Here is a 26,216-nt window from a genome sequence, read left to right on the forward strand (position 1 = left end):
GACAAATCCAGTCGCCCTTGTGATCTCCTTGAGTAGGACGAGAAGCCTGGTGGATTTGACCGGGAATGGCCCCGTTCTGTGTCCTGGTCAGGGATGTGTGCATGGGACATAGGCTCCCTTTGCACTAGTCTCAGATAGCAGAGGCCAGGGTGCCAGGAGGGAAGTAGTGATGAGATATGACTAAGTAAAGCAGGAGACGTTGGAGGTGCCCTTAGGAAGAGCTTCCCAGCTTTGCATGTTCTTGGATAGAAGACTAGATCATCTTTTATTTGTAGAAGAGAAAAGGGCAGGGTTGGGGGGCATGGGCTTCTTTCTCCAGGTCAGTCTTTCTTTGTACTTCATTACAACCAAAAGGCTTTTACAAAGCACCTACTACTAGGTGCTCACTGTGGTATCCTGGACCAAGGCCCCAGGGATGGCTCAAGGTGTGTTTCATCTGTGCCCACACAGGGGCTGCAGAGCAGCTATCCTGAGGAATATCTGAGGACCCTTCTTTGCCGGAAGAAGCTGGAAAGCAGGTGAGGTTCTAGGCACACTCTCTGGGCCAGTGGACAGGGCTGGTTAGGGAGGCTTGTTTGGGGGGTGGGGGTGGCTTGCACTGGACAGCCTGATGGGGCAGAGATGAGGAATGAACCAAATTATGGGGCTCTGGGCAGGGGCTTCTCCTAAGCCGCCTCCCCCACCCGGGTCTTTCTGCAGCTCCCACACCTCCGAGCATGGCTTCCTGCCCCGGGCCTGGATCTGCTTCAGACACTACATCTACACTCCACAGCAAGGTATGAGGTGGGGAGCTGAGGTCAAGAGTGACAGTTGACCTCCCCCTTCCCATTCACAGAACAGCTGCAGAGGAAGGCCAGCTATTGTTCCCTCACCCTTCTACCCACCCCCCCCCCCCACTCCCCTTCCCAACCCTGCACCCTATCATCAGGAGGAATGGTCTCTAGCTTGGGACAAGGGGACATCCCCTGGCCCAGCCTGGCCTTAGTTGTCCAGGGTCATAGGAGCTCTGGCCCTTTTCCTGGGCCTCTGAGGAAGGATAGGGGCTTCTGGGCATAGGTCACCACCCAAAGTGTAGATATGCAATTGTGCTACCTGAAATCATACCTGTGGCCTATTACACTAAAATTGGATCTGTTTGTAACATGCTGATCAGAGGCATGAGGATGCTGTTAATGGGGCAGCATCCTCGTGGCTCATTATACCCCTCCTTTTGGGAACTGCAGGATTCCGACTCCCCCTGAAGCTGGTGCTTTCAGCCACTCTGACAGGGACGGCCATCTACCAGGTATGCCCTGCCTCTGCAGTACCATTTGCCTCTGGACCCCTGACTGTGACCCCAAAGCCTGGACAGCTTGGGCCCAGCTCAGCTTTCCAAAAGCCCCATCCACAATCCTGTCCTTGTTTTGGTGTCTTGGAAACACTGGCCTCCCCGGAAGGGAGGGGGTATTAACTCTTGTTGGGCTCACAAAGAGTCAGAGCATGAGTTTTAGAGTCACATCAACATGAGTTTAAATCCTAGCTCCATTATTTACCTCCTGTGACCTTGGGCAAGTGACTCAACACCCTTGAAGCCATTAGCTCAGCTGAAAATGAAGGAAATGGAATTATCTTCCTCTTTGGGTAGCTGGGAAGATTTAGTGAAACAATATGTGTTTGATAAATCCTTACCACCCCTACCACCATTACCACCACCCCAAACAAACAAACCCAAATCCTGGGATATAGGTATGATTTTCTCCATTTTATGGAATAGGGAAATTGAGGCTCAAAGAGGTGGATTTGCCTTGGCCAAACTCCCACAGCTGATATCTCAGGGCAGCAAATATCTGAACCCAGGTCTGTCCAGCTTCAATGCCAGTGACACTTTGCTTTCTCTAACTTGGAAAAATTGGAAAATGTATACTCTGAAGTTGAGAAATGATTGATAAACAGGTATAGCTATACAGTTGTGCTACCTGAAATCATACCTGAGGCCTATTGTGCTAAAATTGGATCTGTTTGTAACGTGCTAATCAGAGGCATGAGGGTCAGAGGCTGTTCATGGGGCAGATTAGAACACTAATGGGTGCTGGGCATAGAGATGCAGCCAGTGCACTGCCAGAGTTTCTCCCCTAAAGTCTCCCTGTGACTCAGAACATACTTTTCCTGGGATGGGAGTGCCTGGTTCAGTACAGCTGGGCAGGCCCTAGCACCTTCATTCTGGGGCTTTTCCAGGTTGGCCTGCTTTTGGTGGTGAGCGTGATACCCACCATCCAGAAGGTAAGGGCAGGGATCACCACAGATGTCTCCTACCTGCTGGCTGGCTTTGGGATCGTGCTCTCGGAGAACAGGCAGGAGGTGGTAGAGCTGGTGAAATACTACCTGTGGGCTCTGGAAGGTGAGGTCCCTGGGGGTCCTTGAGGGCCCACAGAGGGAATGTGAGCTGGGTGGGCTACCTGTGCTGGGTGCTGTTGGGCATGTGCTTTCCCCTCTGAGTCTTGATTGCCTCATCTATGAATTGTGGTGGTTGGGGTCATCTCAGTAGTCCTTTGTCAGTTTATGTGGTGTCTCTCACCCCCACCCCCCGTGTCTCTGCCCAGCTCTGCTGGAAGTTTAGATGGCTGGAGATAGAGAAGGCCATGGTATGTCTGAGATGCGGAAGGCGATGGTGTGTCTGAGCGGAGGGGATAGCCTTTGTTGGGGGTGGGGGAGGAGGAGAGGAGGCAGAGATGTGGGACTGAGGGCCAGGATTCTGAGCTCATCTTCATGGCAGGTGGGTGGAGCTGGGCAGGGTGCATGCTTTCTCGATCCCAATCTCTGTCCTCCCTGGCCACCTCCTTTCTTCCTCCCACCCTTGACAATGAGCCCCTGGGCTGGGGAACCATATCGGCCTCCCTTTCTTGGGCCAGATGCCTCCTTCAGCCCTTAGCCCTTTTACCCACATCCCCACCTCCCAGACCCTCCCAACAGCTTTGTGGAGGAGATTGAGAAGCATCCCTACTTGACACATGGGGAAGGACTCACTCGAGGACTACCTGTACAGTCAGGCAGAAGTAGAACTAAGAGAAGAACATAGTCTCCTGAAGCCTCTGCTGGGACTTTCTCAACTACCTCAAGACAAAGCTGGTGGTCAAGGGTCATGGGGCCTGTACCCTCTGCTGACATGGGAGTCCCTGGCTGGTATGGGCACCCTGGCTCCTGGGGAGTAATGTGATGGTTGGAGCTGAGGCTGCCATACTGTAGGTGGAGGTGTGACTGCTCTGCAGCTGTTTCTGACCGTTAGTATCCTCATCCTCAGACCAGGCATGCTGGGAGCAGAGGTATGTACAGTGCCTACTTTTCCCCTGATATAACTAACACCACCTTCCTGAGCTCCTCTGCTCCCACATCAGAACTGCCTTGGAACTGCAACCGAGGCCCATAAACTGAACAGGTGACAAGTTCTGGATGAGCTGAAATGACATCTCCAAGGAGATTTTCCAAGTTGGCTGCAATCTGGGCCACATCAGCCCACATCCAAGCTCAGACCTCACTCAAAGTAGCCTTGTTAGGTTAGCATTGTTGATGTCATCTCTCAAAGCAGGAAATCAAGAGTTAGGCAGGAAATGACATGCCCAGGACAGTGGATTCTGCTTCTACTTAGCACACATGGTTTTTATAATCACATGCTACAGTTTCCAAGCCCAAAGTTTTCCTCTTTGGATCTTCTTGGATGCAGGGCCAAACAAAGCAGTGTTTACTCTCCTAGATCTCAGATGAGGAAAACTGAGGCCCCGGGGGCATTAGAAATATGTCCAAAGCAATCAGCAAGCCAGGGTGGAAATGAGGTCAGACCTGGGTTTGGGGCCCTTTGATCTGTTCTTAGCCTAAGGAGCTAATGCCTTCTGAGCTCCAAGAGCCGGTTTTAAGAACGTCTCCACTGCTACCTCTAGCACTTGGATAGTAAGCCTGGCATCATTCACAGAAAGCTTCCACTCTGAGTCAGGCAGACTGGATTAGAATTCTTGCTCCATCACTTACTAGCTGTGTGACCTTGGGCAAGGCACTTGACTTTTCTGGATCTCAATTCCTACCTGCAAAATAAGTACAAAAGCGACAAAAGCAGCCTTGTCTTTGAGGCCCTGGATCTGGTAGGGGAAAGATAGAGTCACCAAGCAGGTCCCAGAAAGGGGCAGGTGTAGGGTCCCAGAGGAGGCAAAGTGAAGGAAGATCTTCTGGGCACCAAGATTGGGAGAGACCCAAGTTTGGAACCAACTGAAGGGAAAAAGAAGAAAGAGGTAGACAGATGGAGATCAAAGGCAGGCCTGGGGCCTAGGAGCTTGCTAACCCTTCACCCCTCATTAACCTGAGCTGTCTCAGCAGGCAGGCTCCTCATCTCCTGGTAGAAACGGTCTGAATGCACCTTTGCTGGCTCTGAGCTGGCTCCCAAAGGGTAGATGGAGCAGGGCAGAGCTGTGCATACCCAGAGCTTTCTCCCAGCCTTACTTTTCAGAAAAGTGCCACTCCTGACACTAGAGGAGTAAGCCCGGGAGAGGCAGGGAGGCCTGGGTGTCTGGAACAAGTCGTTCACCTAAGAATCACCTGGTAACTTTAAAAATCTCAAGTCTTAAGCCCCATGCCCAGCTTCAGAAACCTTGAGGATGAGGCCTAGCCTGATTGAACAAGCCCTCCAGGTGATTCTGAGGTGAGCCTATGAGCCCAGCCTACATTTGAAAACCACTGTGGCAGTCTCAGTTGGTTGATTGATTTCAATCAGTTGCTAATTGAAATAAACCATTAAGTCTCTTTGGAAAGCCCCAAATATAGTGGTTCTCAGTGCTGGCTGCACGTCAGAATCAGCGGGGTTGCTTTCACAAAAGCAAAGGTCTGGGTTCCATGCCCAGAAGTTCTGAATAATTGGTCAGGGGTGCATCCTGGGCCGCTGGGGTTCTAACCGCTCCAGGTGATCCTAATGTGCTGCCAGGGCTGAGCCCACTTCTCAGCATCTGTGTTTATGTGGAACTAGCACTTGCCTTTTTCACATGGGCTTGCTCCCCTACCCCCACCCCCCAAGTCTCTGGTGGGGACACAGGAACCAGGAACACTTCCCTGGGCTGGCTGATGAGATCAGGTTACAGGCACCCTGGGCTCATTCTGGGCCTGCCGTGAAATGGCTGCACGTCTGGCTTTATTACTTTCTGGTTTGCACCTGGCAGGTCAAGCTCTGAGTCTCAGCTTCTTCCTTGGTCTTGTCTTCCTAGGCCTCTCCTTGGGGCTGCTATGAGGGTACAGGGCAAGGCTGGATATGGATGTAGAGTGGAAAGGGTACAGCCTCATCTCTACTATGCTTAAATACTAGGCTTGTTCACAACGCATCGTGCTTTCTCCCCCAGCTGCTGGTGAGACAGAAAACTCACGATCTGTGTGCACGGCTGGGGTGGGCAGGGAACCAGGGAGGGGAGGCCACACCTAGAGGAGATGGGTAGCAGTGGTCATCTCCCCTCAGTCTGATGGATCAGGCCACACTGAACTGTACTCACATCGTCTGTGCCATGAACAAAGGCCATTGACATGAGTATAGCTGGGATTTTATGGCCCACGTCGTGCTGGGAGACGGGCAGCACAGCAGTGTGCCTGGCATGAGCAAGCTGAGGCTTAGAGATGAAATGACCCCCTGAAGGCCACATAGCCAGAGAGCCATAGCGCTGGAGGGCAATGCCAGGTTGGATGGAGTCTCTTGCTAGGAGTCACACAGCAATGGATACAGCAAAACTTGAGTGAAGGCCAGGCCTACAGCCTCAGAGGTGGCCTCTCCGGATCCTGACCACCATGTCACCTGGCAGTATAGGCTGGCTATGGTCATCAGCTTACACCGGGTCTGAGAACAGGAAATGTAGCAAGAGGCTTCTGCTCAAAGTGGGGTTTGGGGTTTGACTCCCACCCAGGCACACCCTGACAGCAGTTGGGAGGCTCTCAGGAGACCCTCCAGGTCTGGCCTCCCACTTTGCTCTCTCTCTGCCCTCCAGTTTGTTACATCTCAGCCTTGGTCCTGTCTTGCTCACTCACCTTCCTCGTGCTGATCCGCTCGCTGGTGACACACAGGTTAGTGCCAGGCTCTGACCCCCAGTGCAGACGTGGGGAGGGTCTCCGCAGGCCCAGGTTGTTACTGAGTCCAGATGCCCAGCTGCCCTATTGTGGGTGGAGAAGGTGGGGTGTTCCAGCCTGGGTGGAGAAACATCTGCGAGTGATCTACCGTACAACTGAGTAGGCGCTGGAGTGTGGAGTTTGCCCTCTGAGAGGAAGCCACCTTGGTGGGCTGGATTTAATAGGGAACGCACCTAAGAAAGTTGGGAATGAGAGAAGGGAAGAAGGGTGCCACAGATAAGAGAATTATGTGAGCAAGGCACAGAGGCCGGGTAAACTTGATTTGTGCGAGTTTGGGTGAGGGGGTGGCCTGGCTGGTGTTGGGACACCAGAAAGATTGTTATGGTGCATTGAAGGTCAGGCTGCCCACCTTGCCCTTTCATGGTGAATGATAAGGAGCACTGAGGAAATGTTAGCAGAGGGAGACAGAAGTTTCTGATTGGGAGAAGGGTGAGTGGGAGGAGAGGTCCAGGCCCTTAGCAACAGGTCCTTATGCCCTATGTACTCATTAGGCCTCCGAGGTCCTACCCAGGGATCTTTCCTTGCAGGGTAGGCCCTACTTAGGCTGTCATTCAAGGCCCTCACACATCCGCCTGCCTGGAACCTTGTCTCCTGCCCTGATATCCAAGCTACAAGTCACTTTCCAACTCTTCTGCTGCTTCTCACTTTTCTGACTTGACTCAGGTTGCACCTTTTGCCTGAATTTGTCTCTCTTGATCCCCATCCCACCCGACCATCTCACTCCTATTCATCCTTTAAGATTCTACTCAGACTGCACCTCCTTCGGGAAGTCCTCCCTGACCTCCCAGGCTGGTTTAGTAATCTCCATTGGGCTCCCACAGCCCTGGGCTTCCCTGCCCGTGGCCGTGGGTTGTAATTAGACTGGGAGTTTACCTAGAGACTGGTCCGGAGGAGAAAGTTAGCAGGGTGTCCTCCCTGAGATCCCTGCCTTCTGCGCCCTCACCGCAGGGCCAACCTGCGAGCTCTGCACCGAGGGGCTGCCCTGGACCTGGGCCTCCTGCTTCAGAGCCCCCACCCCTCCCGCCAGGCCATATTCTGTTGGATGAACTTCAGCGCCTACCAGACTGCTTTTACCTGCCTTGGTGAGCCCCCCTAGCCCGCCCTACTGGGCCTCAACTGGCCCCAGACAACCGACTCCAGTGAGGGAGGGGAGAGTGCTCAGCAGGTCTTGACTGCTCCTGGGTGTCTGCCTGTGCTGGGCAAGCTATGGGACCAGAGTGAGAAAAAGGACCCACCAGGCCTTGCCTACCCTCAGGAAGCTCACTCAGGTGGGGGATGGGGGCACATGAACCCTTGGGGAAAGGATACCCCTCACATGAGGGTGGCCCCTAGGTGCCACCAGGTGTTTACACAGGGGGTAGACCCAGGGCTGGAAAGTGGGAAGTTCAAGGAGGCACATTCCTGTTTCGTGAGGGAGTTCTATGTCATGATGGACTGCTTCAGGAGGTAATGAGATCCTTTGCACTGGGGGTATGCAAGCAGGGTTTCATAGCCATAGATGGGGACTGCAAAGGGGGTACTGCTCTGAGGAGGTTGGAGTAGATTAACTTCCAGGACCTTCGCAGCTCTGAGTTCCCGATTCTCCCTTTTGGCACTGCAGTGAATAAAGCCCTCTGAAATGTGAGGGGGCCGGGGCCACTGTTGCAAAAGCAAGGGCCTGATTTCTCTCCCTGCTGGTTCCTTCAGTTCTCATCCTCACCCCCTGGGGGCATGGGGCTGGCTGTGTAGAGGAAGAGAAGGATGATCAGGGAGTAGGGGAATTACTAGCACTAGAAGTCATAATTCCTCATCTTGGTAGACTTTATACCTCCCAAACCCTCTTGTGCACATGATCCCACATAAACAATTAGCCAGTTGTTTTGAAAGACAGCTGTTGGGAACCTACCATGTACCAGACTCTGGCCAGTAGAAATGCAAACATTGGTATAAAATGCTCAGGAGCAATTGGGGTAGAATAACATTTACAAAGCACATTATGGTTTTCGAAGACTTGCCGCAGACACAGTCTCTTTGGGTTCTCACAACAAACCTCCGAGGTAGGGGCCGCTCTTCCCATTTTACAGAGGAAGAAACCAAGGCTCAGAGAAGCAAAGTAACTTGCTCAAGGAGGCACAGCTAGGCAGTGGCAGAGCCGGGATCTGAAACCACGTCTATCTGATTCCAAAGCGCTTGGGTTCCTGGGAGTGGCAGGGGTGAGCTGGGTCCTGCAGAAGCTGACGTTTGTCCTCTTCCCATCCTGGCAGGGCTCCTGGTGCAGCAGATCATCTTCTTCCTGGGGACCATGGCCCTGGCTTTTCTGGTTTTCATCCCCGTGCTCCACGGCAGGAACCTCCTACTCCTTCGATCCCTGGAGTATTTGTGGTGAGAGAGCCAAGGGACTGAGAGCTCTGGGATCCCTCTGCAGAGGGCCACTAACAGTGACACCTTCCCACCTCACCTGCAGGCCCTTCTGGCTGACCTTGGCCTTGGCTGTGACCCTGCAGAACATGGCAGCTCACTGGGTCTTCCTGGCAACTCACCGTGGGTGGACAGAGCTGACCAACCGGTGAGGCAGCTCCTGGGCTTGTGGCTCTCTCAGGCCTCACCTTCTCCTTTGGTGTTTCTCTCAATGCGCCCTTCTTCCTTCACTGCCATCTCCCCTCCTTCTCTCTCAGGGAGCCCAGCAGGTAGCATAGAGAGTTTGCCTTACCCACAGAGAAAGGGGGCAGCAGCCCAGCTTACTCCGAGTAGATATACCTCTGTATTTACTTGTCACAGGGCCAGAAATAGTCCATGAGCCTTTTTCTGCTTTGGGAATCAGCACTGCTCCCCCCTGGGTCCTCTGTGCCCTCAAAACCATGTGCCTCCCTCTTTGCAGGAAGATGGTTAACAGAAACCTTATTCTGTGTTAGATGGCAAGGCCTGGGAAGACCTCGGCCCTAAGAGGGACTCAGAATCAGTGGACAAGGGACCCAGAGGAGGGAGGTTGGAGACACTGGGGTCATAGAAAGATCCAAGTGGACCTGGACTTAAACCCCAGCTCTGCCACTGACTCGCTAGACAGACTTAGTTAAGTCACTTAATCTCTCTGGGCCTCAGTTTCCCTTCTATAAAGGGAGTAACATGGCCTATCTCCCAGGGTGGTTGGGAGGGCCAGCTGGGTTGAGAGCGAGTAGTAGGCCCACACAAAGTATACTCAGTAAACAGTAGGTACTTAATACATACACAGCAGCTGTGGTCATCGAGGTCTGACCCTGACCCTGAGGAAGGAGCTGTGTGTGGGGGGACCCACCTCAGCCTTCTTTCTCCCCCATCCCAGGCGTGCGCTCTATGCAGCCACCTTCCTTCTCTTTCCCATCAACGTGCTGGTGGGCGCCGTGGTGGCCACCTGGCGAGTGCTCCTCTCTGCCCTCTATAATGCTGTCCACCTTGGCCAGATGGACCTCAGCCTACTGCCACCTAGAGCTGCCACTCTTGACCCCGGTAAGGTTAAAGGAGAGGAGGCAGGGTGGGGGTTGCTCAGGCTGCCCAAGCAGTAAGGGATTCCCTGTCCTGACCTGGTCTGTGTACAGATCTGTTCACGGAGGGTGACTGGGACCACCATGCAGGTGCGTGCAATGGGCCCATGTGCAGTACATGTGCCGCATCCCCAGGTGTCCATGTGATTTCACGCAGAGTGTGCCGGGCACCCCTGTGTATGTGCTAGGGACTGTCTGGGGCCCTCCTGCCCAGCGCTACCATCTCCCACCCACCTCAGGCTACCACACGTACCGCAACTTCTTGAAGATTGAGGCCAGCCAGTCGCATCCAGCCATGATAACCTTCTGTGCCCTGCTCCTGCGCACGCAGAAGCCCCAGCCCCGCTTGGTCCCCCAGGATGGCCTCAGAATGGGGGCAGAAGAAGAAGGTATGCCTTCCCACTGGGGATGGGAGAAATGAGCCCACTCAGCTTCTCCCCAGAAGGAGGCACACCCCCTCCCTCCAACATGCACCACTGAGTGAGTGCCAGGAAAATGCTGACTTCCTCTGTCCTGGGAATGCCTGTGAGAGAGGGGAAGTGAGAATTTTCCTGGTCTGTTTCACTAATTTTTTTCCATCACACACACGCGCGCACACACACACACACACACACGCGCACACACACACTCACTCCACATGTGTTCATGCACATCCCCTCTCACACAGAAAATGAGATGGTTGTCTTGCTAAAGGGCTCTGTCATGCCTCCCACCCCAAGCCACCCCCTACTTCTCCCTTTCGGGCAGTATGCCTAGAGAATATGTAGTAGGGAGGAGGACACCTAGCTGGTTCTAAGCTCTTGTCCAGAGCTCGGCCTCTCTGTCTTCTGCCTGCCACCCACAGGATGACATCCTGAGCCTTTACAGATACCCCTCTCAGCCCTATTCTTCTCCTGGCACCTAGAACCCCAGTCTCACCAGCCTTCCCTCATACACAGGGAATTTTCAGACTGCTCTGGTCTGGGTACGTGGAGGGGGCTTGGCTGGGTTTGCTGAGTGACTCACAGAAGGATTCTCCCTTTTAGGGATGCAGTTGCTGCAGACCAAGGACTCCATGGCCAAGGGAACAGGGCCCAGGGCCCGCAAAGGCAGGGCCCGCTGGGGTCTGGCCTACACTCTGCTGCACAACCCAGCCCTACGGGCCTTCCGGAAGAGGGCCCTGTCAGGTGCCCCAGCTAATGGCGTCCAGCCCTGAGGGTGGGGCAGGCCAAGCCATATGTCCTTGTCTGTGTCTAGTGATTCCCCTTCTCCCAGCTCACTCCCTCCCTGGCTCTCCCAACATCACCCCAGCCATGGCAGCCTCTCTGCAGCCTCTCTGTTTAGTACCAGCTCTGCCAGCAGGTTCCCCAGATCAGGGCCCTAATGGCCAGCCCCAGAGACTGGAGGTCACTGTGGTTGGGTGGATGGAGGTCTGCTCACACTACAAGCCCCAGGATGGCTCTAGTACCCTTGGCCTTGGGAAGCCAGAGAGAGGACTCTGGAGAAAGCAATCAGAGGCTTAGGCCCTTGATCCAGGAGTCAGCGGAACCAAGGGGGCCACATCTACGCCTCTCCCTCTGCTGCCATCCTCCAGGGCCTTACTGAAGCCTTCTGTTGACCAAGGGATGGTGATTTGGGCTGAGACAGCTTCTTGCTCCAGCTCAGCCCAACCTCAGCCTTGGACGTTACCTCCTCTCTCCTGCAGCTCCTTCTCTGCTCTGGGGCCTCACGGCTTGCAGGGCAGCCCAGGAGGAAGCAAATGGGCTCTTATAGCAACGAAATCACAGCTCACACCGGGCCCCACACTGAGCTGCCCACACTTGAGAGCTTGGTATTTTTGTAGTTGGTATGCCTTTAGATATTATGAAAGAAGTTAGTGCGTTCCCTGTAATAAACTTGTCCCTGAGAAATAGTCTTCCTTAGAGGAGGGATATGTGGGGAAAACTGTTGGTAAATCAACATGGGGTTTGGGGGGCTTGGGCAGGGGTGGGGCATTCTGGTCACATGCTAGGCTAGGCCCCCCTGGGTGGGGAGGCAGAGGATACCCCCATAGTCATATTTCTTTGAATGGTAGAGAGACTAGGGGCCCTGTGATACCAGTCCTGAATACATGGACATCAGCTTTGGAAGTAGGACTTATTCTGGGTCCTTGAGAATGAGCAGGACTCAGGGGTGGGGTGGGGGGGTGGGAGAGGAGAGATTGTTGGAAAATGGGGGAGCAATGTGAATAAACATACAGAGGTGGGGCTCAGTGAGGGAGTTATCCTGGTAGGGGCAGACTAAGAATGCAGAGGGGAAAGGCAGCTGTGGGTCGCCTCCTCTGCTGGAGACAGGTGGAGGTTGGGGGCTGTGTCAGTGAGGGTATGGGGTCTACTGTGCAGCTGGGGGCTACAAAGGGTGAGGAAAATGTGGCCACCCCACAGATATAGATGAGTGGGGCTTCGAGAAATCTCTGTGCAATTAATGGAGACCAACTGGCCCGCCTTGGACCCCGACTGCAGCCTCAAACACACATGAAGCCAGGGGTGGGTCCAGGGAGCTGGAATGCACCTTTGAGGCTTCCTGTGAGGAGGCCAAAGAAGTCAGGCTCTGATCCCACTGCAGCCTGTTGAAAAATGCCTTCTTGACCCCGTGTGAGTGACTGATGGGGTCACAGAGAACGGAAGGCAGATTGAGTATCTGCCCTTAACAAGGAAAGAGTTACAATAAAGTATGATGAGGCTGGGACACTGGACACTCAGGGCCGTATGAGCCAGAGGAGGGGACCTGGTCCACATTGGGGGCAGTGGGCAGGGCATCCAGGATGGCTTTCTGGAAGAGGTGACACTTGAACAGAGTCTAGAAGGTAGACTTAGCCAAGTAAGGAATAGGGGAAGGGTGTCCAGACTGAGGGAACAGCATGAATAAAGGTGCAGAGGGTGACTCATCACAAAGTATTAAAAGAATCAAAGTTCCAAGAGGGGGGCGGGGCACATGGGAGAGCCAATCAGAGGGGCCATGAATGGCTGGCTGGGGGACTTTACCCTGGGGCAGTGGATGGTTTGTGAGCAGGTAAGTAGCTAGTTCATTTCAGAGCACAGCTATTCCCCAGCCGCCCTGACTCAGGTCTTAGGCCCACATCCTACTCCAAAAAGGCAGGCCTGTTCAGCTGTGAATGAAGCCAGAGATGTCAGAGGTCCAAGTCGGGTTAGGATTATCAAGCCTTATGGAATCACAGAGTCCACTAGACCTTTAAGCATGACCATGTCCTATCCTGTCCTTTGTTTTTTGAGGAAACCGAAACCCAGAGTTGGGCAGCAACTTACCAAAGGTGGCACAGCACAGTGGCTCAGCTCCCTTTTACTGCTTTACACCAGCTTGTGGTCATCCTTGATATGTGCAGCTGGCGGCATCTGCTCAGTGGGAGCTGCGAGCTGATGAGGGGAGTGGAGAGGTGCTGTACTCAGACCAGGTGGGGGGGGGAGGGGGGATGGCCAGCCTCCGAAGCTCACAGCTGCTACCCAAGTCTTCTTGGTCTCCCTGTTTCGCTGGTCTCCCACTTTGCTGGGCTCAGCAATCCTGGGGGCTCTGAGTAGAGTTGGCAGAGCCTCCCTCACAGGATCTCATCCTATGTGTAGCACACTTTGATCTGGAAAGGATCAGGGGTGGAGGCAGTGGGCAGACGCATCTGACCCAGCACAGATACAAGGCTCTGCAGTCCCCAGGTCCTGACCCGGTTTACAAGATCCCTGTTTACAAGATCCCTGTTCTATGAGACCTTCAGGCTGCTGCCATGCCTTCACCCACCAAATCAGTTACTGGTCCATCTGCTCTATAGGGAAAAATTCCTACTGAAACACTTTCCTCAAGGAATGTCATTTCCTCTTCCTGGAAAGGTAGGAGGAAGAACACCCATTTTCTCTGGCTTCTCCCTCAAATCTGTTCTCTTATTCTCAGTTTCCCAGGGTCCTCCCTCCCTCTCTCCTCTCTTCCCTATGTCCTATGTTCCCTATCTCCTCCCTTCTTTTTCTCCTCCATCTTGCCTTTCCTGTCCCCCTTTCCCTCTCCACTCCCTAACAGCTCTTCATGAACAGGACCAGGAAGAGAGCCCACAGTCCAGGTGCCTCTCCATAATGACTCCTCGGACCCCTGCTGGCTAAAATACCACTCAGGAACCCTAGGGAAGCCTTTGCAATGGTTGTCAGGCTAGCTCCCCCATTTGTCCCATGGACTAGTTTGAGGGAGGGAACATCCCTAGTCCATTGCTGGGTCACCTGTCTCATGCCACCTACCTACCACACAGTCTGTGTGTGTCTCACAGGCCCTATCCCATATGGACAGTCAAGCTGCCCATCCTGACTTTCCAGCCCCAATCCTGTCCCCCATTGTGTGGCAGGGGGCACTTCTATATCAGACAAAACTCCAGGCAGACACAGGGGAGCATCAGAAATACTGTTTATTTCTCTGCCCCTCCAGCCTGGCTGGCCTCCTTGGAGGGGCAGGCTCTAGACACATACTTGGAGAGAAAGGCAGGGCAGGTATCCAGGATGGAGGAGCATGGGCAGAGGAAGAAAGGCGAGAGGAGAGGAAGGCCATCCTGGAGCCTCCAGTCCTGTCTAAGACAGGAGCAGAGACTCTGGAGACCCCAAATCATCAGAAAATGCCAATGGGTAGCTCAAGCAGGTCACTGAAAGCCTCAGGGCCATACCAGCCACTGCCCCTATATCCCATTCCTCGCTCCTGCTTCAGGCTACCTCCCTGTCAAGCCCCAAGCCCCCAGCCTCACTAGCTGGTCAGTTCCAGTGCCTGGAATTCCATCAGCGAGGCTTCACGCAGTTGGTTAGGGCAACACTCTGTTAGCACACTGACCCCATTAGGGTAGCATGGGCAATGTGGTTAGCAGCAATGAGCACCGAAAATGGTGAGTTTGGGATCAAATTCTGTCCTATTCACTAGCTTTGAGCAAGTCTAGAAGTTGGGGTGGTGAGTGTTCCAAAAGAGATGAGAAGGGGAAGCAAGAAGAATTGAGGTCCCCCAAGCAGGCTTTGGGAGTTCCCAACCCCAGATCCCCACATGGACATCCCCAGAGTCAGAGGAAGGAGTCAGGGAGGCCCTGGGGCTGCTCCAGTCGAGCTGGGTAGGGTCATAGCTAGAAGGAAGTAAGGAAGAGGAGGAGGAGGCTCTGGCCTAGTAGCAGCAGGCCTGTGGGCTGCTGTCCAGAGACCCCTTCTCCCTTGGCTGCAGCCTCAGGGCCCCTAGTACGGCTGAGGTAGATGATGACTACATTGTCCTCAGGACCTGATGGTTGCACCTCGTTGTCAACGGTATAGCAGCCCTTACCCTCAGCCGCTTTGCCATGGAACCTGCGCCCCAGGGCGTCCTCACCACCTTCGCCCGGTGTGGCCAGTGCCACGTTCACCGAGCTCTCCGCACTGCCCAGCTCGTTGGTGGCCAGGCAGCTGTAGGTGCCTTCCTCCAGCTTGCCAAAGTCGGGGATGAGCAGGCTGCCGTTGGCAAAGGCCTGGAAGCGTGGCCGGCTACTGGCCACCAGGGAACCGGGCAGGGCATGCCCATCCGCACCCACATTGGGACTGGCGATCTCCACCGTGCCGCCAGGTGTCTGGATGTGCCAGTGGAGCTGGGGGGCTGGCTGCCCCTCCACGTCACAGTGGAGTGCCAATACAAAGCCAGGCCGCAACTCCGCGCCATCCTGGCTGGGCTGGTAGGTAAGCTGCACCAAGGGTGCGGAGCAAGGCAGTGGCAGCAGGCGGTTCAGGGGTGTGCCCTTGAGCACATGGGGCGAAGTGCAAGTGATGTTGTCCTGCTCTGGGATGGACACGACTGTGGTCAAGGCCCACGTCTTGAACCACATGATGCCACAGGTACAGTCGAAAGGGTTGTCATTGATCTGCAGGTGGGACAGTGCGGTAAGTGGCACGAAGGTGCCCTCGGCTAGCGTGTGCAAGCGGTTGTGGTTGAGTTGCAGCGAGCGCAGGGCACGAAGGCTGCGGAATGCATCGCGGGGGATGAAGGTCAGCTCATTGCTGTCCATCTTGAGCAACTGGAGGGCGCTGAGGTTGTGCAGGTCGCTCCAGGCAAAGTCGGAGATGAGGTTGTGGCTGAGGTCCAGGCTCTTGAGAAGGCCCAGAGAGGCCAGGGCGCCGGCAGCCACTGTTCGGATCTCGTTGTGTGCCAGCCACAGTGACTGCAGCAGGGGCACCTCCCTGAAGGCGCCCTCTGGCAGGCTGGGCAGCCGGTTGGCTGACAGGCTCAGGGTGGTCACATTGGCCGGGAAGCCAGGTGGCACAGCCTCCAGGTCACGGTAGGCACAGTCGGCGATCTGGAAGCCATACTTCTCCCCGCAGTCACAGGGCTCAGGACAGGCCTGCCCCAGGCCCAGGAGGACCACCCAACACAGCAGATGCAGCTTCTGCATCCTACCTCCTGCAGAGAAGGACATGCCACTGAGGTGACCCCAAGGACCCATGGAAGGCAATCGTCCCTTTCAGGACCCCAACCCAGAACTTTTCCCCATCAGAAGGCCCTGCACCAAGTAATCCAGCTAAGACCCAACACCACCTAGCCTACTACCCCTATTCTACAGAAGGAAAAACTGGGGCCCAAAAAGGGCCAAAACTTGCCCGAGATCACGCAGCCAGGGTGGGTGAAGACAGGACCAAAGAGGACCCCAGATCCTCCTCTGAAAGGGAAGCGTTCCCTGCCTCAGCCAGCTCCTAGCTGACTTTGTGACTTGAAATCTGTTTTCCAGTTGCCCCCTCCCCCAGCACTGTGCAGAACCTCCCTCCTTCCCTCCCACATCCTGGCCACAGTCCCTCCCATCGGAGCCCCCCATAGGTACGCTTTGCCTTGGCCCAGACAAGGCCCCTTGTGCAGTGCACACTGCCCCCATCTGCCCTGCAAGCCCCCTCCTGCTCCTACTGGCTGTGACCACAGCAGACACCAGACCCTTTCTACCCCCGTGGCCTGTTCTGTTCAAACTACACCCGGCAGCTGGCTAGATAAACTCCGCCAGGACCTCTCAGTTGGCTTGGGGGAGCCCAGCAGCTCAACACAAATGCTCTGGGATTTCTGGGCTGCGACTATTCAAGGAGCAAAAGCCCCCTGGACGGGTCCAAACAGGGATGGTCCCAAGCACCCCAAACAACCAGGAAAGTACTCAAGGGGGGCCCTGGGACCAGCAGGCTCCCCCCTCATCCCACTGGCCCTTGGAGCCCTCTTCTCGCTGGCTTACCTTCAAAATACTCTTTCTTAGCCAAGCCCAGCCTCTCCGAAGATGGAACCAGAAAGCAACAAAGGCCGGAGTTAGGCCAGGACAGTCTGCAGGGCCAACGGGGTAAGAGGAGGTAGCTGGAGGTAGGGACAGCTTGGTTCCTGCCCTACCTTCAGTTTGTACCCTGCACCCGTCCTTCCCCTACAGGGTACCTGGGACCAGCTGCTGAGAAAAGGCTGCGGGAAGGGAGCCCAGGCAGCTTGTACACTCCCTCCTTCCAGCAAAACAACTGCTTCTCTACAGCAACAAGGACCTGTGTTTCATAAGTGACACCAGAAACTTGAGGGGGAAAAGATGCCAAATTTTTTTTTGTTTTTTTTTTTTCTCTCTCTCTCACTCACTTTTAGCAGCTTCAACTTCCTTAAAGGCACAGCACAAACTGGACAGGACCTAAGAAAAGATGGGGCAGAAGGGTTTTTATGGTGGGACAAGTGAGAAATTGAATCTCAAGGAAAGTGGGAGACTTCTAACCCCGTTTCAAACAGGAAATAAGGGGGGCCATTCCCATAGCTGCGATAGTATGAGTAACTATGAGTGTACTTGTGTGTGTATGTTTGAGTGTGGATGTGACATCTCTGTGTGGGGATGAGTTTGTATGTGTGTTTGTATGGATGTGGTTGTGAGACTATCTGTGAATTTGCATGTGTTTGGAATGTTTGAGTGTGTGTGTGTTTTAGTAGATGTGAGACTATCTTTGTGTGTGTGTGTGTATCTATGTAGGTGTGTAAGAGTTTGAATGCCTATTTGGGCATGTAGTGGTATGGTTGTGTGTAGAAGTTGAGTATGCATTTCTGCATCTGCGTGTCTGTGTGGGTATGATAATACTTGTAACTAATTCAATTCCCAACTCTCCTCAAGTTGAATAAATCTCTTCTGGACATAAGTAAATACAGAAAGTCCTCTATCAATTTAATCCTCTGGAAGAACTCTCTTCCTGAGCCTTCTAATATGCTCAATTCAGTTTCTTTAAAGGCCTGCCATGCTACAGGCTCACAGGGATGGTCCACCCCCTTTACGCAGGCTCCCAGTTACCTCTCTTGGGTTGGATGTCTTGCTTCCTGAATCCCACATTGTTCTCTCGTTGGTTTACTCATTTTGGTTATGGGTCAAAGGCATAATGGCCACCATAATGAGATGGTGATTAAGACCAACAAATGAGGCAGGCAACTCCATAGAATATAACAGAATTTATTATAGGGTAATTTAGTTATGGGAAGATTGGGTTGGAGTGGAACAGACAACCCAGCAATTCTACACAGATTATTCTTCGCTACAGACTTCTGTTACTGTACTTCTTTTACAGTATAACTCAAGGACAAAGAATGCAGTAGTGCCCAGGGCCATACTTTATTATGGTCTTGTGATAGATGATTGTTTATAATCCATACTCACACCAGTTTAATGTTTATCTTGGTTGTCATGTCATTCTAATTGAAATATTTATTGCTACATTTTAAGGGAGACAGATAATCATCAACTAGAAAGCTTCAATATACTTGCTAAAGACTGTGAGGTTGGTCAAAGGTCACAGCATGAAACTTAAAAATGAAATGAAATCTGGGACACAGAGATGGAATGAGTTTTGTTCACATCAACATCTATACAACATCTTCCAATAACTTCCAGAAAAGGTGAGTGGGATATACCTGTTTTGAGATCTTGCATGTCTGAAAACTCTTTATTCTGTCCTGAATCTTGATTGATAGTCTGATTGGGTATAGAAATCCAGATGGAGATCTTTTTTCCCAAGAATTTTAAAGGGGGCCTTCTCTTTAATGCTGTCATTTTAATGTTGCTCACAGTGCTGGTGTTAGGGGTCCCCGGTTCTCTGAGTTCGATTCTGTGCATGGTACCAGGGGTTTTTCTTTCTGGAAGCTGCGGGACCTTTTATTTCTTCCATGTTCTAATGATTCACTGTGTTGGGCCTTGGTGAGAGTCTATCCTTTCAAATTGGAAGTTCGTGTTTTTCAGCTCTGGAAAAGTTTTTGATTTACTCCTTTATGATTTTCTGACCTCCATTTTCTCTGTTTTCTCTTCCTGGAACCTCAATAACCAGATTTTATGCTTCCTGGAGGAACCCTGACTTCCTTATCTTTTCCCTTTTTACCTTTTTGTCCTTCATTCTAGGAGACATCCTCAATGTTATCATTCCACCCTCCTAATAGACCTTTTGCTTTCTGCTTTATAAATTTTAAATTTCAAAGATCCCTTTTCATTTTCTGAATGTTTTCTTTAAAATATATTGCATGATAACTGGAATTGATTTAAAAATAAAATATAGTGCATCCTGTTCTTGTTTCATGAATACATTTTTATTTATCTAAGGATAATAATGGCTCTTTTATTATTTTTTAAGTTTCCTCCCATCTGCATTGTCCATTTCCTTCAAGTCGCATTTTTTTTTCTGTTTGCTTGCTTTTTTGGGACTCTGTCTTTCCTATCAGAGGTTTCCTCAGTTAATTCATTCAGCAGAAATTTATTCCTGTTTTTAATGTGAGACCTCTGTACCAGAGAGGAAGCCTGTTGAAGACTGACATTTTGTCCTCTCAGATGTTGTTGGTCCCCGGCACAGAGAAGATGCTCAATAAATATTCCATGACTCAATGAATTGATGAGTTGGATAGGCATCAGATGCCAGAAATGAAAGCACTTGAGAGGTCAACTTCTCCTCATCTTCACTTTACAGGTAGGGATTCAGGGTTGCATGGCTCCTTAGGATAGGTCATTTTAAGAATATTTCACACAATATGAGAGACCCACACTCTGTTGGGTGGGTGTGTGTTACTAGCCTTCTTGGGGGAGGGGAGTCCATTTCTTATACTCAGAGACCTTGATGGCTGCCCTCAGAATCCATCTGTGAAACAGCCAGGGGGCAGGAGAAGAGAGAAGGACCTGCCCACCTAGGCAGAACTGAGTCTGCATTGACAGCTCTTTCCTATCTGCCCAGATCTCACCTTACTTTCACCAGAAAGGACAACTGGACAAGGGCTAGCAGGACCCAATGGGCCTCAGCTAAGAACTGGTGAATCCTCCATGGCACTTCACTGTAGGACACACAGAGCCACCCCCTGCTGAGTCCAAGGAGTGGTTATGCCCACCTCCAAGGATGGGGGGCTTATTACCTCTTGTTCAGCCCCTCTATTCCCATAGGCTGAAAGTTCTCTCTGAAAAACCCATCCCACGGGAGATAATGCAAATAGGCCAGCAGATATAAGCCAATTCCTCTTCCTCCTTCTAGCCCAGGTGCTCCCTGTGGGCTGCCAGGCTCCCTGAACTGGGCTCAGGCCTGGAGATGGAGGCCTTGTTGAGTATGGGGATTACTTGATTGTCCCCAGATGGAGGGTAGAGGCCCCTCCACTAACCCTGGGTCCTTAGCAGTCCTACTATGATGAAAGGAAAAATTAGCAGCAGGGGTGGGGGGATTAGGGGAAGCCAGGTCTGGGAACTCCTTCTGCCAGTTCCTCCCTGGCGCCTGTGGGCCTCAGAGTAGAGTACTCTAGTTTGCTTAGGACTGAGGGATTTTCTAGGATGTGGGAGTTTTAGCAGTAAAATCTGACAGTCCCAGGCAAACCGGGACAGTCGGTCACCCTGGTAGGGGAGATGGTGCCCACTCTCCATTCCCAAGAGCTTTTCTTTCCTGGTTCCTCATCCCATCCCTCCCTGCCCACAAGAGGCCCAGCCCTTTCTCCTCCCATTCCTCCCTCCTTCCCCTCCCACCAAGGCGGCCAATCCTCTCCAGCTGCCACTGCTCAGCCTGACTTCCCCCGCCCCAGAGGCCCCACTCCCTCTGACCAGGGGGCTGCTAGAGGCCACGTCAGCTTTTCCTGGAAGGCGAAGAAAGATCCTGGAGAGAGAGAGAGAAAATAGAGTGAAAGGAACAGAGCCCAGCAGAGAGAGAGCTGGAGAGAAACTGAGAGACGGAGAAATTGAGAGAGAAATGGGGAGAACAAGAGAAAGCAAAGAATCGCCACCCACAGCCAGGGTAGACATGAAGGCAGAGGAAAGAAGCAATATAGAAAAGGAGATGGAGAAAGAGGGTCTGATGGACCTTAAAATAAGCTCCAAGAGGGAAGAGACAGCGGCACTCAGATGTGTGGCGGCTGGCTGTGGTTGTGGTGCTGTTGCCATCATGCCAAGAGGGGCAGGTTGGTCTTGATCCCAGCCCCACATTCCCTTCACGCAGCTTGTTGGAATAATCGAGAGGAAGCTCAGACACTCTGAGAGGGACTCGTTTAAGCCTGTGGGTCTCATGGCTTATGAGAATATGAGGCTATGGACAGAACTCTGCTGGAGCATGTGAGCATGCGTGTGCACGTTGGGTCAGGGGAACGTTGAGATCTGCTCAGATCGCACGCAAAATTATGGGAATTGAGAAAGTCTTTCCCTTTCTAGGGCCTCAGTTTCTCAGTCCTATGTGGAAGCTGGATGAGATGGTCTAATGCCCTTTGGCCCTGATGCTGTCATTTTAGAATTCTATTATCTACACTTACAAGAAGTGTCTGTGTGCGCCCATGTGTTTGTGCACAATTATTTCTATATGCACGTACATGAGAATGTGCTTGCTTTCCATGTGTTTGTTAGTGAGTGCACACCTGTGTGCATATAGGGTGGCATGAGTATAAGCTCATTGTGCAGGCACCTGAGGCTGTGTGTAGGGGTGGCAGGGCAGGCCCCGTCTTCTCTCCTGCATCAGCCTCAGCCCAGAGGCCCCAGCCATGGCAGAGCTGACCTGGCCCCAGGCTGACCCCACAGTGGGTGTCCTCTCTCTCTGTTCCCTTTTCCATCCTCCACCTTCCTCTTCACACCCCTCTCCCTCACGCAGGTGTGAGGCCCTCTCCCACCTGCCGCATCCAGCAAGTGGTAAACCCTGCCATGTCCAATGCAGCCCTGGAAAATAAACCTGAGTGGGAACGGTGAGAGACCGAGAAAAGAAAGAAGACAGAAAGCTGGGATCAGGAGGTCCACTGTCCACTGATGGTGAACAATGGCGCGGTTTTATTTTTGCAAGCTGCTTTTATACAAAAGCATACAATTGCTGGCTAAGATAAGATCGTCCTCTGCACAATCACCCAACCCACACCTGCTATGATCCTTTGCAGTTCTGCCTGAGCGTATGGGGTACTCCTGCCTCGGAGCAACGTCACATTGTTACTTTTCCATTCTTAGGAGAGTTTCGTTGAGGCGAAGCAACCCTTGGTTGACCTCACAGATTGCAAGGACCTTGTCAGTTTACAATCTGCTCTCCACACCCACCTCTCTGGGTCTCAATTCTTCAGACCTTGGAAACCAGGAGGTGCCTCGGTGGTCTGGCCCTGTCTACTTCTCTGGCCTCCTCTCTTCCTGCCCACCGTAACCAGCCTCGAATATCATTGCTCCCACCGTGGGACTGCTGCTCTTGCTCTTTTCTCGAACTGGATTCCGTTCCCCTGTTTTTGCAGGGCTCGTTTCCTCTTATCGATGGAGACTTTCAAATGTCAGTTTCTCAGAAAGGCCCACCCTGATCACCTTATATAAACAGCCTTTGTCACTCTGTGTCCCCTGTTGCTTCATTAGTTCCTCTTCTCAACACCTACCCTGACGTATCTGTGAGCATATTTCTTGTCCATCTCCCTAATCTGAATGTGAGCTCCATGTGAGTGGGTTCTCGGCTCTGGTCACTGCTCTACCCCAAGCCTGCAAAGGGCTAGCAACTAAGTGGGTGCTCAATAAATAATTGTGGAATGAAGAATGACCCTGGTGCTTCCAGCAAGAAACCTCTGGCCCCCGGCCCTCCTCCTCCTGCCCAGGGACTGGCCAGCCCCCTCCCTTCCATGTGGCACTGCCCTCCCTCTCACTGGTCCCTCTCCGGCTACCATTTCTGTCCCCTCCTCACCCTGTACCCTCCTTACTACCCTCTGCTGACCTTTCCCTAGTCCAAAGGGACTCTTTTTAGCAACAGCACTAACTGGAGCATATTTCATAGGAATTATTTTTGTTCTTTCCCAGGCCGATCTCATAATATCTAGGAATTCAGACCTTGGCCACATACCCAGGATGCATAGCAGATCTCCACTTTCAGCTCCAGCCCCTCCCAAAGGCTAAGGGTAGGACTGAGGAATGTTATGAGAGTGAGTTGAATTAAAGTTCTGGACTGGGGCTGGAGTTAAGGGTCAGGATCCCAGTCCCTGTGTTAGCTGTGGGGTGCTAGGAACGGGACAAGGGACATTTGTTAAGGGTCAGTTTGAAAGTCTAGGATTAGATGTGGGTGCAGGTTTAGTGGGTGGGGCAGGGTAGTTTAATCCCATGTATGAAGCTGGGTCCAGAGTCTGGAATGTGAGTTAGTGATGGTCCCTGTGCCTTGTAGGGAAAGTGGAATCCAGACAGTAGGCAGAAGATGAGAAAGCAATGCAAAAAGAGAGACAAAGGGAGAAACAGGGAGATTGGGCAGAAAGAGAGGAGCGGACAGAGACTGAGACATGACGAGAACAGAAATGGGGAAGGCGGGGACAGCCAGGGGGAAGGTTGAGCATCTTGCTGAGGCAGAAAGCCATTTGGCACAGCGCAGCAGACACCTGCTTTTTATCAACAAGTCAAGCTGCAGCGCAGTTTCCATGCAACAGTGCCTCATATCAGCCACCGAAAAGAGGCTGCAGGATGGCCTTCAGGCTTCTCGCAGCCCTGTGGATGTAAGTGGGAGCTGGAGATGGAGCGAGGAGAGGAGCTCCACCAGATGCTGATGACCACGGGGAGGGCGGGGACACAAGGCCATGCTGACCTTGGCCCAAACCAACCTTTCAGGGGAGAAAAGGGGCGACTTTGCCTGAGGATGGGGCATCGGCTGCGGAGGTTTCTGGGAGAGCTGCCCAGGCAGGATAGAATGCAGCAGAGCACTGAGGGTTGTAGAAGTTCCAGGAAGGGAAGTGAGAGCTGAGGATTGGGAAGACTTGAGGGAGGAGCTGGGAACGATAATAATTTTCATAACAAAGAATGCAAATGATAAAACAGAATCAAATTGACACAGAGGCTTATAACAAAGTGCCACAGTTTTCTGTCCCCCATCTTTCCCTTCCCCCATCCATTCCCCAGAGGCAACAACTTCAGATGGTTTGTTTTTAGTTCTGCAGTGGTTACACGTGTCAGGTCTGCCCATAACATGTGCAGGGCCTGGGGCAAGGTTACATTTGGAGGTGCACATACCATATGACTAAGTATTTAAAAGTTATAAATCCTACAAACTACATAGTATGTTCTATTGTCCAACCGTGACGAATGCACCTACATGACCACTTGAAGGCCAACTTCAAATCTAGAATTCTTGGACTCCTCAGAGTCCTTCACCAGAATTACAGGCAGGTAGAGTCAGCTCCCCAGCCTGCACAGCTGTCCTATTTCTCTTCTCACCCTAGGCTCCATCCTACACCACCAGGGGCCCCATGCTTATGTAGGTAGATACCCCAGCCCTCACACCCCAGCTCTCTCCACACCCTCCACCTCCCTTCAACTGACTCAGGCCTTGGGAGTACACACACCTTGATATAGTCCTCCTTGAGGAGGGATAGTCAGGGTGAAAAGACTTATACAGAGGCCCTGGAAGCAGGCTTAGGCTATTTCATTTGGGCAGAGAATTCCAGGGTCCCAGGTCCTTGAAACTTGGTCCAGAAGTGGGGATGCAAGCTTTAGTTGGAAAGATCCCCTTGGGAAGGCATGGCCAGGGTAGGATTGCCAGATGAAATACAGGACACCCAGTTAAATTTGGATTTCAGATAAACAACAATAATTTTTTAGTATAAGTATGTCTCAAGTAATACAATGGCCATATTTATGCCTTAAAAAAAAAAAAAACTCTATCCATTGTTTATCTGAAATTTCCAAATCTGGCAACTCTAGGCTGGAGGAGAACCAGGGTAGAGCCTTCTAAGGCATAAGGGCTCAGGGCAGAGGAACCTCACCGGGATTGAAGTGACAATTACGTGCATAGACTATGTCTTAATCTAGAAACTTTAGACAATAACTAATGACTCTTTTTTATAGGTTGAATTGTATTCCCTCCTAGAACATATGCTGACATCCTAATTCCCAGAACCTCAGAATATGACCTTATTTGGAAACACGGTCTTTAAAGAGGTAATCGAGTTAAAATGAAGTCGATAGGGTGGGCCCTAATTTAATATAATTGAAATCCTTATAAAAAAGGAATCCAGAAGAATACAATGTTAAGACACATCTTGTGAAAATGACAGATATTAGAGTGGTACATCTTCAAGCCAGGAAATACCACCAAAGACTGCCAGCAACCACCAGAACTAGGAGGGAGAGATGGAACAGATCCTCCCTCACAGCCCTCAGAAGGAACCATCCCTGCCTACACCTCGAATTCATACTTCTGGCCTCCAAAACTGTGTGAGAAATTTCTGTTGAAGTCGTCCAGTTTTTTGGTACTTTATTATGGCAACCCTAGGAAATTAACACACTCTTGTATGGAAAAATAAGCTTTTAGTTACTTATATGTTTCATTCTTCCTTCCCTTATTTGTCCTGAGTTTCTTGGTTCTTCTGTTTGGTTACATTTGTGCTCTAAAGCAGTGGTCCCAACCATTTTGGCACCAGGGACCGGTGCTCCTATGAGAATCTAATACCTGATGATCTGAGGTGGAGCCGAGGCAGTGATGCTAGCGCTGGGATGAAGCTTTGTTCGCTAGCCCACTGCCTCACCTCCTGTTGTGTGGCCCATTTCCTAACAAGCCACTGAACTGTACGAGTCCGTGGCCCAGGGAATGCAGACCTCTGCTCTAAACAATACACCTGACTTCCCACTCCATAAGATGGATCTAATGACTTCCCACAGCAGAAAATGAGAAATTTGCCACTCCCATTATTCCTCTTCCCCTCCCCACTCTTCTACTTCTCAACCTATCTGTAATAGTCTTACTTTTATATTTAAAAAGATAATAATATTTAAATACTGTTTTGAAATCACAATTACACAACAGTTGCATTTTGTTCATGGTTTGATTTTAAAAGTTCTTAAAAAATCAATAAACCAATATTATGCTTATGGCCTGTGTGAGTATAGTTCGCTGCTGAGCCAAGGAGTATGTACACAAGGATTACATGTCTTCCCCTTCAAATCCAATGTCATGATGCTCATGTCACTTGAAGGATGGCTAAGAACATATCAAGGTTTAATGCATTAAATTTTTGTAAGCTCCATCAATTGCTCAAAGGCATGCTGTATTTTGTTTGCTTTATATTTGGGCGATGGATTTTTTGTGCAGCTTTTGATTTTCCTTAAGTTTCTAATTGCTTTCTTTATTATATTGTCAAAAAATAATGTGCCTTCACAAAATATAGCAAGTCCTTACTTAATGT

The 26,216-nt window shown here is 51.7% G+C and overlaps 2 protein-coding genes and 1 long non-coding RNA gene across 8 annotated transcripts in view; 2 read left to right on the plus strand and 1 right to left on the minus strand.

Annotated features, from left to right (window-relative positions):
• The window catches only part of STRA6 (signaling receptor and transporter of retinol STRA6), a 28,713-nt gene extending 17,202 nt beyond the window's left edge, over nucleotides 1-11,511 (plus strand). For all 5 annotated transcript variants that reach the window (XM_036217806.1, XM_016124992.2, XM_036217805.1 and 2 more), the window contains exons 8-18: nucleotides 451-518; nucleotides 700-776; nucleotides 1,224-1,285; nucleotides 2,215-2,377; nucleotides 5,985-6,060; nucleotides 7,072-7,205; nucleotides 8,367-8,484; nucleotides 8,567-8,668; nucleotides 9,422-9,585; nucleotides 9,860-10,009; nucleotides 10,646-11,511. In XM_036217806.1, the coding sequence (XP_036073699.1) occupies nucleotides 451-518; nucleotides 700-776; nucleotides 1,224-1,285; nucleotides 2,215-2,377; nucleotides 5,985-6,060; nucleotides 7,072-7,205; nucleotides 8,367-8,484; nucleotides 8,567-8,668; nucleotides 9,422-9,585; nucleotides 9,860-10,009; nucleotides 10,646-10,815 (1,284 nt within the window). In that variant the 3' untranslated portion in view covers nucleotides 10,816-11,511. The remainder of the gene's footprint in view (nucleotides 1-450; nucleotides 519-699; nucleotides 777-1,223; nucleotides 1,286-2,214; nucleotides 2,378-5,984; nucleotides 6,061-7,071; nucleotides 7,206-8,366; nucleotides 8,485-8,566; nucleotides 8,669-9,421; nucleotides 9,586-9,859; nucleotides 10,010-10,645) is intronic.
• Nucleotides 11,512-14,016: 2,505 nt separating this feature from the next.
• Nucleotides 14,017-17,106, minus strand: ISLR (immunoglobulin superfamily containing leucine rich repeat). 2 transcript variants are annotated; one of them, XM_016124994.2, is made up of 2 exons: nucleotides 16,831-17,106; nucleotides 14,017-16,022 (listed from the first exon to the last, which is right to left on the minus strand). In XM_016124994.2, exon 2 carries the CDS (start codon nucleotides 16,012-16,014, stop codon nucleotides 14,728-14,730), a length of 1,287 nt encoding a protein of 428 aa, XP_015980480.1. In that variant the 5' UTR covers nucleotides 16,015-16,022; nucleotides 16,831-17,106; the 3' UTR covers nucleotides 14,017-14,727. The 2 variants fall into 2 exon arrangements, with proteins under 2 accessions (XP_015980480.1, XP_036073885.1); XM_036217992.1 differs by lacking the exon at nucleotides 16,831-17,106 and adding an exon at nucleotides 16,220-16,347.
• A 168-nt stretch (nucleotides 17,107-17,274) lies between these two features.
• Nucleotides 17,275-25,482, plus strand: LOC107500120. Its single transcript, XR_001594454.2, has 5 exons — nucleotides 17,275-18,500; nucleotides 19,420-19,555; nucleotides 21,692-21,846; nucleotides 22,855-22,952; nucleotides 24,880-25,482. It is a non-coding gene; the product is annotated as an uncharacterized LOC107500120 (long non-coding RNA).
• The last annotated feature ends 734 nt before the right edge of the window (nucleotides 25,483-26,216 follow it).

Source organism: Rousettus aegyptiacus, unplaced genomic scaffold (genome assembly GCF_014176215.1).
Source record: "Rousettus aegyptiacus isolate mRouAeg1 unplaced genomic scaffold, mRouAeg1.p scaffold_m13_p_3, whole genome shotgun sequence".
NCBI lineage: Eukaryota > Metazoa > Chordata > Mammalia > Chiroptera > Pteropodidae > Rousettus > Rousettus aegyptiacus.

What these genes read in the sequence shown, in the direction of transcription:
- ISLR (XM_016124994.2), bottom strand. Translation starts at nt 16,014, where the DNA reads ATGCAGAAGCTGCATCTGCTGTGTTGGGTGGTCCTCCTGGGCCTGGGG.